Source organism: Suncus etruscus, chromosome 20 (genome assembly GCF_024139225.1).
Source record: "Suncus etruscus isolate mSunEtr1 chromosome 20, mSunEtr1.pri.cur, whole genome shotgun sequence".
Classification (NCBI taxonomy): Eukaryota; Metazoa; Chordata; class Mammalia; order Eulipotyphla; family Soricidae; genus Suncus; species Suncus etruscus.
The window spans coordinates 666,816-680,491 of record NC_064867.1 but is presented as its reverse complement, the minus strand read 5'-3'; the positions used below and the strand labels follow the sequence as shown (position 1 = coordinate 680,491).

The 13,676-nt window shown below is 43.7% G+C and overlaps 2 protein-coding genes across 2 annotated transcripts in view; both read left to right on the top strand.

Moving 5' to 3' along the window:
* Nucleotides 1-13,676, top strand: part of EIF1B (eukaryotic translation initiation factor 1B) — a 634,827-nt gene that overhangs the window by 522,192 nt on the left and 98,959 nt on the right.
* MYRIP (myosin VIIA and Rab interacting protein) overlaps nt 1-13,676 on the top strand; it is a 334,456-nt gene that overhangs the window by 247,029 nt on the left and 73,751 nt on the right. Inside the window, exons 5-8 of the mRNA XM_049766460.1 lie at nt 3,725-3,805; nt 7,192-7,289; nt 7,467-7,547; nt 9,575-9,718. Of these exons, the coding sequence (XP_049622417.1) occupies nt 3,725-3,805; nt 7,192-7,289; nt 7,467-7,547; nt 9,575-9,718 (404 nt within the window). The remainder of the gene's footprint in view (nt 1-3,724; nt 3,806-7,191; nt 7,290-7,466; nt 7,548-9,574; nt 9,719-13,676) is intronic.

Sequence of the window (13,676 nt, the reverse complement as noted above, 5' to 3'; positions counted from 1 at the left end):
TATTGAGTCACACCTGGCAGTGCTGAGGGGTTATTCCTGGCTCTAAGCTCAGAAATCGCTCCTGGGAGGCTCCGAGGGACCATATGGGAAGTCGCGATTCAAACCATAATCCTTCTGCATTGTAAGGCAAAAAACCCTACCTCCATGCTATCTCTTCAGTCCCAATGCCTTGGTTTTCTTCATTGTTTCAGTAAGCATTTATTGAGCACTCACCATGTGCCCACCCTTTTTTAAGAGCAGAAAATTATATGATAGGCAAACCCTGCCATCTTCAAACAAACAACATTTCAGTGGGGAAAATAAAATTAAATAAATAAAAAATAAATAAGGAAATGCCCATTGGAAATAGACTTAACCATGAAGTTTTCCATTTCAACTGCAGCTTCCAGGACCAATCTATCAAGACAGAGTCTCTGACACAAGGTTTTGGGCAAGCAGGTCTGCAGGGTGAAAGATGGTAGATTCCTGTCCTTAATGTAATCTTGTTTACTCCCAAGAAAAAGTTTTTAGAGAGAAAGTAAAAAGGGAACTAATAGATTTTAGAAAGGGTGGATTACAGGTTAGTGAATTCCAAAATGAGCAAATTCCCTTACAGGTTAATTCCCTGGGACATACATATGTCTTATCATGTCTTATCTTTTTAAGGTAGAAATAAGAGTAAAGGTTGTCTGAGAGGAAAAGCTTACAGGGAGGGGTAAGGCATGGAGGGGTTTTCTGGTCTCTAGTACTGACTGAATACAGGTTAGTCTCTCTGGATTGATTTCTGAAATGAGTACTCACATGGTTTTTCTCATATAGCATCTTGATTTTTATTTATTTAGTTTCTTTTTCTGTGGAGGCTACAACTGGCCGCACTCACAACTTATTCCTGACCCTGTGCTCAGGGATTACTTCTGGCAGGCTTGAGGGATCATATGAGATGTCAAGGTGGCTGCATGCCCACTGTAATATCACTTGGTGCCTGCCACATAATGACTTTTAACAGTCATTCACCGTCTCCCAAAAAGAATCTAACACAACATTGATAAAATGGGGCCATTATTAATAGAGCTGATCCACAGATAACTGGATAAACAATATATGCTTTTATTGTCTTACACAAATAAAATGGGAAAACAATAAGACCAGTTTTTCTTTTTTTATCATCACTCTAAATTTGGTTTTGACATGCTTATTGAAAAATTGAAGGTCTGTACATCTTGCAACTGAAATTTGACTGACAAATATGGTCTTTTGACAATGCTGATTCATGTAAAATCAGAGGTTCCTCTGACTCCTGAAATTGGGGCCGGAGCAGTGGCACAAGCGGTAAGGCGTCTACCTTGCCTGTGCTAGCCTAGGACAGACCGCGGTTCGATCCCCCGACATCTCATTATGGTCCCCCAAACCAGGAGCGATTTCTGAGTGCATAGCCAGGAGTAACCCCTGAGCGTCACCAGGTTTAGGAAAGAAAGAAAGAAAAAAAAAAGAAAAGAAAAAAAAAAAAGAAAAAAAAAAGAAGAAAGAAAGAAAGAAAGAAAGAGAGAGAGAGAGAGAGAGAGAGAGAGAGAGAGGAAGGAAGGAAGGAAGGAAGGAAGGAAGAAAGAAAGAAAGAAGAAGAAAGAAAGAAAGAAAAGAAAGAAAGGAAAAGAAAAGACAAGAAACTAATAGACAAGAGAAGAAGAAAAGGAAAAGAAAGAGAAGAAAGAGAACGAAGAAAAGAAAAGAAAGAAAAGAAAGAAAGAAAGAAGGAGAAGAAAGAAAGAAAGAAAGAAAGAAAGAAAAAGAGTAGAGCAGGGAGAGAGGGGATGTGAAGGGACGAGAGAGAGGGAGGGAGGAGAGGGCGAGGGGAGGGAGGGAGGGAGGGAAGGATAGGAAGAAGGAGGAAGGAAGGAAGGAAGGAAGGAAGGATAAGAGAAGGATGGATAGGAAGGAAGGAAGGAAGGCTAGGAAGGTTAGGAAGGAAGGAGGAGAGATAAGAGGGAGAGAAGGAAGGATGAAGGAAGGAAGGAGAGGAAGGAATGGAAGGAAGGAAGGAAGGTAAGCGAAGGAAGGAAGAATGAGACGGAGGCAAAGATGAGTGCATAGAAGAGAATGAGAACTCCACAAAATCTATGCCAGTTCCAACAAATGACTCCTGAAAAAAAAGTTTTTGTGTGAATCTTTGATCCCGTTTTTCTCTCACACTAGACTGCCAGGTTTATCAGAGCAGTTTTGTTTTTGTTTTTGTTTTGTTTTGTTTTTCTTTTTCATTAAAGTCAGAAACAGCCATCCCAGGGCCAAGCATCAAGTAGGTGCTTGTGGAATATTTGCTAAATGGGTTAATGATTGCTCAGGGAGCCATAAAAAATGAAATATTTCCACTTGGATGGATATTCTGGGTTCTAAGACAGTGGCAAGTCTATTTTTCATGTTATAACTGAGAAACCTGAGATCCAGAGAAACAAACTCATTTCCTCATGCTTATAGCTAGAAGAAGTAGATTCCAGGCCTTCTGAAAGCCTGGTTAAAAATACAAACACAGAAGGATCAGAGTGATAGCATAGCAGTAGGGCTTCTGCCTTACATGCTGCTGACCAGGGACAGACCTGGATTCAATCCCCAGCATCTCCATATGGTCCCCCGAGCCTGCCAGGAGCGATTTCTGAGTGCAGAGCCAGGAGTCACCCCCTGAGCACTCGCGGCTGTGGCCCAAAATCAAAAAAAATTAAAAAATACAACACGGAGAAGTTTAATGTGGCCAGACTGTACCATAACAGCCGAACTCAGGAATTCACAAGCATGCTAACCTAGTACTACTTACTCTCAAGTTCCGATACCAGGTTCCAGTAGACACTTGTCAAACATATTGCTACTTTGATGGTGGACATGGTGTAGTGGTATACATTTTGAAGAGATGTAAAGTTGTACACCTGAAACATTTAAAGTCTTATAAACCAATATTATAGCAAAATAGAAAATACTCTTGTTTGGACTGGTCTTCATTTGACTCACTCTTCAGAGTGAGTAAAACAGATGTGAAAACCCCAACATAAAAGAGCTTCAGCCATCATTTTTCCCCAGACTTTAACTAAGACTAGCATGGTATTTGACTGAGACAACCAGTGAAGAGGCGGTAGGACAAAGATAAAATGTCATGACATTCCTAAGGATTTCACATTGTCCCTTCTATAGAATAGGGAAGGCTAATCATCAACTAAAGCAAACAGTGTGGTTGGATACCACAGCAGCTAAAGATCAGACCTGCAGTGTCTCCCATCATGAGAAGAATGCAGTTGTCATTCTGACTTTTCTAGTAAGGAATATGAGTGTTACGTGAAACACTTTGTTCCCTGTCATATGACTAGTAATTTGCAGGTCTCAGAATTGACTCATCTCTCAGACTTCGACCTAATATTCTATCTTTGGATCCACATTGCCCCACCAAAGAGAGAAGTTGGAGATTGCAGGTATACTACGCCAAGAACTGGAATGAGAGAAAAACATGATGAATAAAAAATCATGACAATAAGAATGAGACCCAGAACCCATTTTCAAGACTGTCCATTAATCCAACACATAATGGTGCTCTTGCTAGGGTGATGACAGAGCGTTGATGCTTACTGAAGACATTTGCTAATCATGCTGTTCTCTTTTCTCTTCTTTCTTTCACTCTCTTCTCTTTTCTCTCACTCTCTTCTTTTCTCTTCTCTCTCTTTTCTTTCTCTCACTCTCCCTCCTCCCCACTTTTTCTACCCACTTCTAGGAGGAACCTTCTTCGATGCAAATTTGGAGAATGAAGGAAGTATTTCTGGCAGTGATTCAACATTTTATAGGCACTCAGAAGGTAAGGCTGATTGTGAGTTTATAGCTAATGGGGCTGGAGGAAAACACCTTCAGAAACTGTCATGGTCTCCCTATTGCTAATAACCCCTGGATTGATTTATGGTCTTCCTGTCTGTTGCCACTTATGTGAATCCATCACGAGAATAAATAAGTATCCCTCAGGGGTAACTTTGAGAAACACATTAGCTTTCTAACTGCTAATATTTGACCACCAACCAGCCAGTGTTCTCCTAGAGGTAAAACAGCTATCAATACATGTCGCTTGTGCAATTTTTCTTGAAACATGCTTATAAAGAAAATACTGTTTACTGACTTCTACTTTTCTATACCACTGTAAAAGTCTCTTTAGAGTCAACGTGAAAAGCAAAATGTGCTTCTGGTTTCAAATAAAGCCTTTTAGATTTTTAAGACCAATTAGTGGTTTTGAGAAGGGAGGGAGCAGATAAAAGGGGTCAATTGTGTGGTGGAGGATAGAGTAGTGTTGTCATGCCACACACACACACACACACACACACACACACACACACCTTGAGTACTACAAATACTACAAATACACACCAGAAATTTACATTTCCACCATCATGCCATATTGCTTCCATTTCCAAACATTTCCAAACAATCTTCTCCAGCATTTTAATTCCTGTAATGTACTAGGCACTGGGAAACTGTGTTTCTTGATTCACCCTGCTCCTGGTCTCAGCAGCATCTCAGTGCTCTTTCTGTTCTCTCTCTCTCTGCACATCCCCTCATGGAAGACTTGTTCCCTTATCACCCTTGCTGCCTGCAACTTTCCAGACATTCCAGTGTGCTGTCTTATCACTGGTCTAGAGATATAGGGTGATATTTCTGATATTCCACCATCAGGGTCCTCCTCACCTTCAGGTATCTTCATTTTGGTTTGTCCTAATCAAGCTCCATAGCCATCAGCATGAATTGTTCTTCTCTCCATCTCCCCCAACCCCCAAACTCTCTGTCATCCGAGTCCTTCCAGGTCTAACTCCAATCTTGTGATTTCTTTTTTTTTCCAATCTTGTGATTTCTTTTCTTTCTCAAACCCAAAGTCTAAAGATCTCCCTTTCCAGCTCTCCCATGGGCATTGGTTTTAGTCATGGCTCTAACACAGAGATTAACTTAATGGTTAGACTAACACTTCTGTGGTACCTAGCAAGCCCCAGAAATATAGGGAAGTTAAACAGGCTGCAAACTCCAGTAATAGTTGATAGGTAACTGGGCACCCCAACCGAGGCACATACAGCTGACTATCCCACTATCTCACTGGTCTGAAGAACTCTGGACCCCAACTGATGCTTTCTTGTCCTTCTACTCTGCCTGCCAGTTTTTCTCTCTGAGATACTGATTGAACTTCCACTTTAAGCCAAAATGTCTCCAATGTTCCACTTTATCCTCACCCCAAATCAAAAAATAAAGCCATGTGAACATGGCTTCCATTCAAAGTCTTCATGCTTTTCACCATGAAGCACCTGCATACTTGAAATGCATGTGTAGACCCTACTAGTCCATTGAGACATCACCAAGGACCCCCAGGAAGCCAGTTACCAGGAGGTAACTCGTAAACTTTGATGTGCATTTGTGGTGTGCCCCTGCTATGAGAAATAGTTTTATTTGTCTCTGGGAAGCACTTGGTGTGATGACAACTTGAATGTTATATACTGCTCAATTGAAGCATGAGGGAAACCAGTCCTGAGGTTTGCAAGCCACATTGAGATGTATCAGATCTGTCAGGGCTGGCCAGTGACGCACTTACCTGCTGGTTCTATCCCTGGTACCATCACTGGGTTGGTCTGCACATTTTATTATGTTTACCAAAAACCATTCTCTGTTCATCTCATGTGTGTCTTTAGGAGTCTTGAATTTTTCAACTGAAGGATTGATTCCTTAACAAATTGATATTTTTATACCCTGCCTCATTCTACAAAGAATTTGAAGCAGTTTCAAAAGCAATGCATGTGTTGAGTTATATATAACTAGAAGATTAAAATAGAAACTGGAGGCTGAGATTGGGTCACAGGAGACCCAAGCATTAGTCTTCACAGAACTGAAGAATGTGACTTGGACTTGTAGGGCAAACTTCAAGATGGAGAATAGCAAGCCTTATTTTCAAGTAAGAAACACAACTAGTGTGTAATTGAAGCAGAACCCTTCGAAACACTGAACTAACTAAAAGAATTTGGTCATATATGGAAATGCTTTGTCAAAGAGATGACTCCTCCCTTATGCTGGCATAGTCAAAATACATGAGTTCATAACAAAGATACCATTATTTCTTTAAGTAGCTGGCACTTGTGTTTATTCCACTTTTATCATTAACATTAAACATTAACATTAAAATCTGGAGATTTTCCTCAGTTCAGACCTTACCTATCCTACATTCATGACGTGACCTTGAGCAAGTTCTCCAGCCTTTCTGTGCATTGGTTCCTCCATCTTTAAAGTGGTGCCTAAAGACCGGGTAGCTGTGCTATAAGAATCTGCCATGATGATGAATGTGACCATCACTGGGAACCACCATGGGGTTGAGCGTGGTCAAGTTGGCCACTTATACCAAGTTTGATGCTTCTGGTTTATAATCTAAAAGATTTTTTTCCAAAGGGGGCCAGAAAGATGGTACACTTACCTTGCACACAAATGACCCACCTTCAATCTCCAGCATTCAGTCCCCTGAGTCCATCAGGAGTAATCCTTGAGTGTATAGTCAGGAAGAAGCCCTGAGCTATAGTTGCATGTGGCCAAAAACCAAAAGGAAAAAAATTTCTTCCAAGGATTTTGTATTTTCGTTAAACCATAGGCACAAACCATGCCCATAGAACATTTAGCATCATACTGATATGTTATATGCACAAAATAAAGCAGTCTTTATATGAGAAGGTAGCTAAAGAACTGCCATTTATTTGTGTAATATCCTTTACTCAATGGTCTTTAAGCCCCTCTGTGTGTTGAGGACACTGTTTAGTTAGCAGATACAATATTGGGTGTGAAGAGGTTTTGCTCTCTGAGAATGTTTTGTGATGTTTTGTAAGATGGAGCCTCTCTAGGACCTGTGAAAGCAAATCCAGATCCAGAAGGTTATCATGCCTAGAACTAGTGGGAAAATGGGTTGGGGTGCTAAGTTTGGAAGACTTTTCAAAGGAGAAATCCTTGGGGTCCCTAGAAATCTGCCCAGTTTGTAACCAGTGGACCAAGAAAAGGAGGAATATGTGAGTGGAGTTGTAACTGGGTAGCTAGCTAGTTCTCAGTCTTTTTGTGTGGAACTGAAGGGCTGGTGGTGAGGCTGGAAGGCAATGACTTGCTTGCCTGCCAGGGAGAGCTGGACATATAAGGATCAATCGTCCCCCTTCAGACACAGTCTCTGTTCTCTCTCCTTCACAGGACATAGCATGATGGACACTTTGGCTGTTGCCCTACGGGTGGCTGAAGAGGCCATAGAGGAGGCGATTTCCAAGGCAGAAGCCTGTGGGGACAGCCTGGTATGACATCCCCTCTCCTCCCAGGGTTCTGATCGTCAGGTGTGGGCACAGCGAGCTCAGAGGAGCTGTAGAACAATGTCAGCTTCCACTGCTGCTGTGGTCTGGATATCCTGGAAAGGGAATACAGATACTCAAGCCTACCCTTAACTTTCAATCCTCCTATTCTCTCCTCTGAAGGACAAGCAAAATGAGGCCAGTTACCTGAGGGACCACAAGGAGGAGCTCACTGAGGAACTGGCCACAACAATCCTGCAGAAGGTAGGTGAGCTCGGGGGTCCAGATGGTTATGCTTTACCAGCCTGGCCAGAAACAGGGCCTCTGGATAGTGCAATAGGCAATGTGGACAACGCTGAAGAGAGTGCAAAATTGAGGATAGAATAGGAAAAGGAAAGAAGCAAAGAGGCAGAGTGAGAAAGAATATATCTCCTCATATTTCTCACATACTTGTTTGCTGAAGAAACTTAGGGATCAGTCTTCATTTCCTGAGCACTGCCTGGCTGACTGCATCAGCCCATCACTACTGAGAAACCAACCATACCAAAACTCTATTAGACAACAGAGACTTTTCCAACCTCAATTATGTCTTCTATGGTTCTGACCCCACCTACTTGGCAGTTAGTGCAGACAATTTAGAAGGCTCCATACCTCAGGCAGCTCCCAAAAAGATAGCAGGTCAGGTCTCTGCTACCCCCATATATGTCTAGACACTTATCAACTCTTGGATTCCCCTAAGAAATTTTTTAGACCCCAGATAGCTCAGTACTACTGATAGATGAATTAAAGGATGCAAATGAACAGTCAGAAGGGACACAGGACCACAAGTGTATGGAAAGCACACACAGAGCCCCACAGCCCCTGTTTGGCCACCCCCTTGGGCAAAACATGAATGTGCACACAGGTGGGATGTCCTCGAGCATCCTTGCTCCAGGTGTCCTTTGGGTGGTTATGAGTGCTTGGATTATTGATCAGTAATTTAACTCATCTTGCCCTCCTGTGCAGTTAGAAACTAACTTTCTAATAACACAATGCTTTTCTGGCCATTGGCCATTGGCCATCTGTCCAGTGTTGGTCAGTGTGCAGTCTTCAAGTTATTTCAGTGGTTTGAAGACCTGAGTCAGAAACCAGAATCAAAGGCAAAATCCCATCACCGTTTTTAAAATCATCTCTTGCCTCTGCTATGGCTTGGGATCAGATTCTTTTGTTCTCACTTTGGGGCCCATTGAAGGTACCTGAGCTGCAGCGGGGCAAGAGGGAGGGGGTATATTCTCCCTGAACTGGGCTTCAGAGTCATGTGGCAAAGGGCCATATGCAACGTTTGAATGATTCATCTTTTGGTCGCAATAATCCATGCCCCTTTATCACACCACCTACACTTAACCCAACTCAGAGTCTCTGTGTGTCTCATCCAATCCCAGTTCAGTGGACACTTCATCTAGACTTAGCTCCATGCCAGTATGTCTAAGACTCATAAACTGGTTCCCTCCACAACCCCAAATTCAACAGTCATTGTTTCCAATTCAGCATTCAATGCTGAGTTGGTGCCAGGAAGTCAGAGATGGCAGGCAGGGGAGTTGCAGCAATCCTGAAGTCACGTTGGTTCCTGTCTGTCAGGATGGGCCTTTATCAGGCCCCATTATCCCAGCTTGTTGAAAGAGCCATGAAGCACTATGCCTTTTGGGGTTCTTCAGTAGTTTTCTTGCCTATTTTCCTGCCTATTGGAAGCTGGGAGCTCAGAGATCTTTATACAAATGGACTCATTAAGTCAAACTGGCTGTGCTCAGCCTACTGTGGGGTGTCAAAGAGCTGAAGCCACCCAAAGGACTCTTCCAGGTGCTTCCTAAAACCAGGATTTACAGCCAGAGCAGCTCTTGAAATCAGGCTCCATTCTTCATGTTCTGTGTGTCCTAATCTCATAGCTTAACTTCTCTATGCTTATCTCTCATTTCTGAGGTGAGAGCATTAGAGTACAGATCTCTGAGAATATTTCTGAGGACTGTCTGAGGTCAGACATATGTAGTTCAAGACTGGCCTGAGGTCAGCACAGAAACCACTGTAAGTTATAAGCATTGTTGATGGCTCATTTGTAAACTGTACAGAACAGTTGAATATTCCAGGCTAGAATGACACTATTATTTTTATGAAGCAGATTGAGACAGGCTGGTGAATTCTGTCAAAATAAGTGTTTTCTTGGCTAAAAAAAGATTTGTTTTAAATCAAAGATGACTCAAAGTTACTCCAAAGGCCGCCTAGTCACTTACCCCTGATATCACCCTTCTTCTCTCCAGATCATAAGAAAACAAAAGAGCAAAAGTGAGCAGTCAACGAATGAAGAGCCAGAGTGGTCAGAGGCCCCAAGCTGCAGTGCCCAGGTGGCAGATGAGGGGACCACAGCACCCCCAGGAGGCCACCGCACATCCACCTCCCTCTGGGTGAGTCCTTGTCAGTGCCTAGATAACAGCTGTCACACACATATACTGCCTTTAAATAGGAGATTCCAACCTCAATCTGGGGGCTGGGAATGTATAAACTCAACTAAGAAAAATATGGAAAAATACAGATGCTGCAGGAATTTTGGGAGGCCCTCCCCAACACTACTCCAAGCAGTGCCCAAGGGTCATCAGAACTATTCCCAGTGGTGTTTGGGAAGTCAGATGATGCCAGGGACCAAGCTCAAGGCCTTGCATAAGCTAAACATGCATGTAAGTATCTTGTGCTTTCACTCCCAATCCCCTTACAAGCATTTAAAAAAATCATTCTAAAATGAGTCATTGTGAGTGCCATGATAAGCATTTCCGAGGTCACCATGTACTTGCAGTCCCATTCCCGTTTAAGTGAAACCAAGGAGCTGTCCCTGCTGTTGGTGCTGATAAATGTTATGTTCACTTAGCCAAGCATAATCAGGCAGAGATCTGGTGGGGAAACTGAACAGTTTTAGTCACCAGGTAGACACATTCACCAGTGGTAGAAACCCTTCCAGACAGCAAGGGTATCTGAGAATATCTTCAGGTAGCAGTGTCTCACAAGCCAGTTTTAGAGGACATTTCTGCAGATTCATCCTCGCCATGCATGCTCAGTATTATGCATTAGCATTGCAGGCATGCGCTTGTATTCTAGCATCAAATACAGCAGTGACATTGGGACTACAGTACAGCAAGGACATCATAAGATAAGGAAGTACGGTCGTGGTCACGTCAAGGGAAGCTGAGCAATGTTGTTTCCTTAAAATCAGGGTGTCCGGTGCTTTTGCAGTTAATGAGCAGTGTGTTCTGAATCACACATCACAACACCACAAATGGTTCCACGTAGATGGTCCATTGTGGTATGAGTCAGTCCTTATGAGGTAGCAGAGCCAGGGGGACTTCCTGGGACTGCAGGGTCTCCCTACACTCAGTCTGTAAAATCCTTGGTTGTTTCAGCAGCTGGGGCAGGACACAAAGCTGGGCCTTTGAGCAGACTCAGTAGGGTTGGCATCTGTCCGTCTCTGCTTTGACATGGCAGAACTTGCCAGCTCACAGAGACAGTGATGAAGGGGAAGAAGAGACGAAAAGAAAACGGTAGTGGAGTCTTCACCTTTCTTTAGGCTCTCCCTGACATTTGACCTTCGGGGTGCAAAGAGGGAGAGGGGTTCCAAAGCTGGTGGTGAGCTCCTCTTCAGCTCCCCAGCTGGTCTCCAGTGGTTCTCTTCCAGTTTTCTAAGGTTGAACTGCATAGAATCATTGGCAGAACCTGCCTTCCCAGCATGCTGTCCGCTCTCTCAATGTGCCAGGCCTGTACCTGTGCCATGAGTCCCCTTTGTTTTCCTTTGATTCCTCTGTTTGCTTTTTCACTTTTCTGGATCCCCTAAGGAGAACCTTCATCTGCTACTTGTCTTTCTCCTCTGTAGGAGGAGACGGCCCCTTTCAGTTTCACCTGAGATGCCAGGAGAAGCAAGATTTCATCTTTTCTCCTAGCTGAGCAGTATTCCATGGTGAATATTAGCCCAGTTCTTGATCCACTCATCCACTATTGGGCTCACCTTAGGTTGTTTCCAGATCTTGAGGGCCGTGTCTGCAGATGTGTGTGCAGTCAGCAGGTGTGTGTCTTTTCAGGTTCATATTTTTGTGTGCTCAGGAGAGATGCCTAGGACTGGAGTCACTAGATCTGGAGCTCCTCCTTCCTGCATGCAAGGCACTGTTTGTTCCACAAATACTGCAACCCTCTTCACGCCAAAAGCTAATAGCTGGACACAGCAAACAGACAGACAGACAGACAGACACACACACACTCATAAACACAGATGGCACAGAGATAGCCCTATTAAAAACTCCAGTTCCTGCTACCAAGAGAAACTGAGGGCTGGAGAGGAGAGCAGACAGGCACTAACTGGGGGTGGTGGCAGCTGAGGAAGGGAACTGAAGGCCTGGCACCATGGTTAGAAGGGTGAGAGGTCTTAGCAGGAAGGACCAGAGGATTCTGAGTTGACCACACTGGGCAGGGACAAACACAGAGTGTCCCCACTTTATCCTTTCCAGGACAATTTCTGTTACTGTTGTCATCTTTTTGCTGCATCTCAGAGTCAAGGTCACACAACATGCCAGACAGCTTCCCAACTGCTTCCCCCACCTTCAGCCTTCACCCCATCTCACTTATGACCTGAAGCTCTCTGTTGGCTTCTCCAGGTCCAGACTACATCCACCCTCGGTTGCCGGCTCCCCTCCACAGCTACAATGCCAGGCCTGCTGATGGTGTCCTCTCCAAGTTCTGCTTCCTGCCCTATACAGAGGATGGCATCACTTGCTATGCTCTCACATTGCCCCCATTTTGTACTGGCTACTACCACTTGCCATATACCTGACCTCTTCAGTTTGTCTCAGGATAAACCCAGTGTCAGCTTGTCTCTGATTCCTATATATCTGTTGAGTCTTAGATGTACAGTGCTATGTCTATCTTCCCAGGACATAATTGTATGTTGGGGGGAGGGCCAGCGGGCAAGGACCTTGAGGCTATATTCTGGGGGTGAAGCAAATTCTATGAAGGACATTGTGACCCCCATGGGAGCACAAGCACCTAGACCAATGCTTTAAATATCCAGGGGCCACAGTCAAACAATGAAGGTACAGACACCCTTAGCTGTCCTCCTTAATCTGTAAGCAGAAATCTTCACCCCTGTCCTCCCCACATGTTTCTTTTCAACACTATGATTCACAGTAATATGTGATCAGCATATCTGGTCAGCATATGAGCCAGAAAGTTGCAAGTGCCATGGAGACAAAGCAATGGTACAGTGGGTAGGGTACTTGCCTTGCATGCAGCCACCCCAGGATCAAGCCCACCAGAAGTAATTCCTGGACACAGAGCTGGAGTAAGCCCTGAGCACAGTGGGGAGTGATTCTCCAAATAAACCAAACCAACAAAACGATATGAGTTTTAACCTCTCTCTGAGTCACTGAAGTGAACCTACTTGCTTATTTTCTTTCTGTCCACTCTGATCCACCATCTTATTCCCACAGAGATACCCAGAAATTCTTGTTTGTTTGTTTGTTTGTTTTTGGGTCATACCCAGCAGTGCTCAGGGGTTCCTCCTGGCTCTATGCTCGGAAATCACTCCTGGCAGGCTCGGGGGACCATATGGGATGTCAGGATTTGAACTACCATCATTCTGCATGCAAGGCAAATGCCCTACCTCTATGCTATTATTAATATTCCTCATGCTCTCTCTTGTCTCTGCAATATTGTCCCTGCTCATACTATCACGTTTCCATTCATGTTCCATCTAGTCTTTTCTTTAAAGTTTTATTATAATACTACAATTACCAATTTTTTTCATAATAGTTATTCAGGCATTAAATGTTTTAATACTATCCCACCACCATTGTGACCTTTCCTCCACCATTGTTTCTAGTTTCCCATCCACCACCCTAGCCTGTCCCCTAGCACAAACGAATTTACTTCATAATGTCTGTTATAAAACAAAGGCAAAAGGAATTATTGATAAGGATCAATTTGTAATGATCATTATATCTCTTGATGATGTTGCCTGTATCATTGTCTAAGGATCTACTGGGCTGTGTTTGGTGTTAGTTGGGCCTCCAACTCAGTGAGCTCCATGAACTTTCTTTATTGTTTTCTTTTGTTTTTCACCACTCCTTGTTCTGCTCAGTCGTTACCCTTGTTTTGTACTCAGGAATCAATCCTAGTGGGCTCAAGAAACCATATGGAGGGACCAGAGAGATAGCATGGAGGTAGGCGTTTGCCTTGCATACAGAAGGATGGTGGTTCGAATCCAGCATCCCATGTGGTCCCCCGAGCCTGCCAGGAGCGATTTCTGAGTGTAGAGCCAGGAGGAACCCCTGAGCACTGCTGGGTGTGACCCAAAAACAAAAAAAAAAAAAAAAAAGAAAAGAAAAG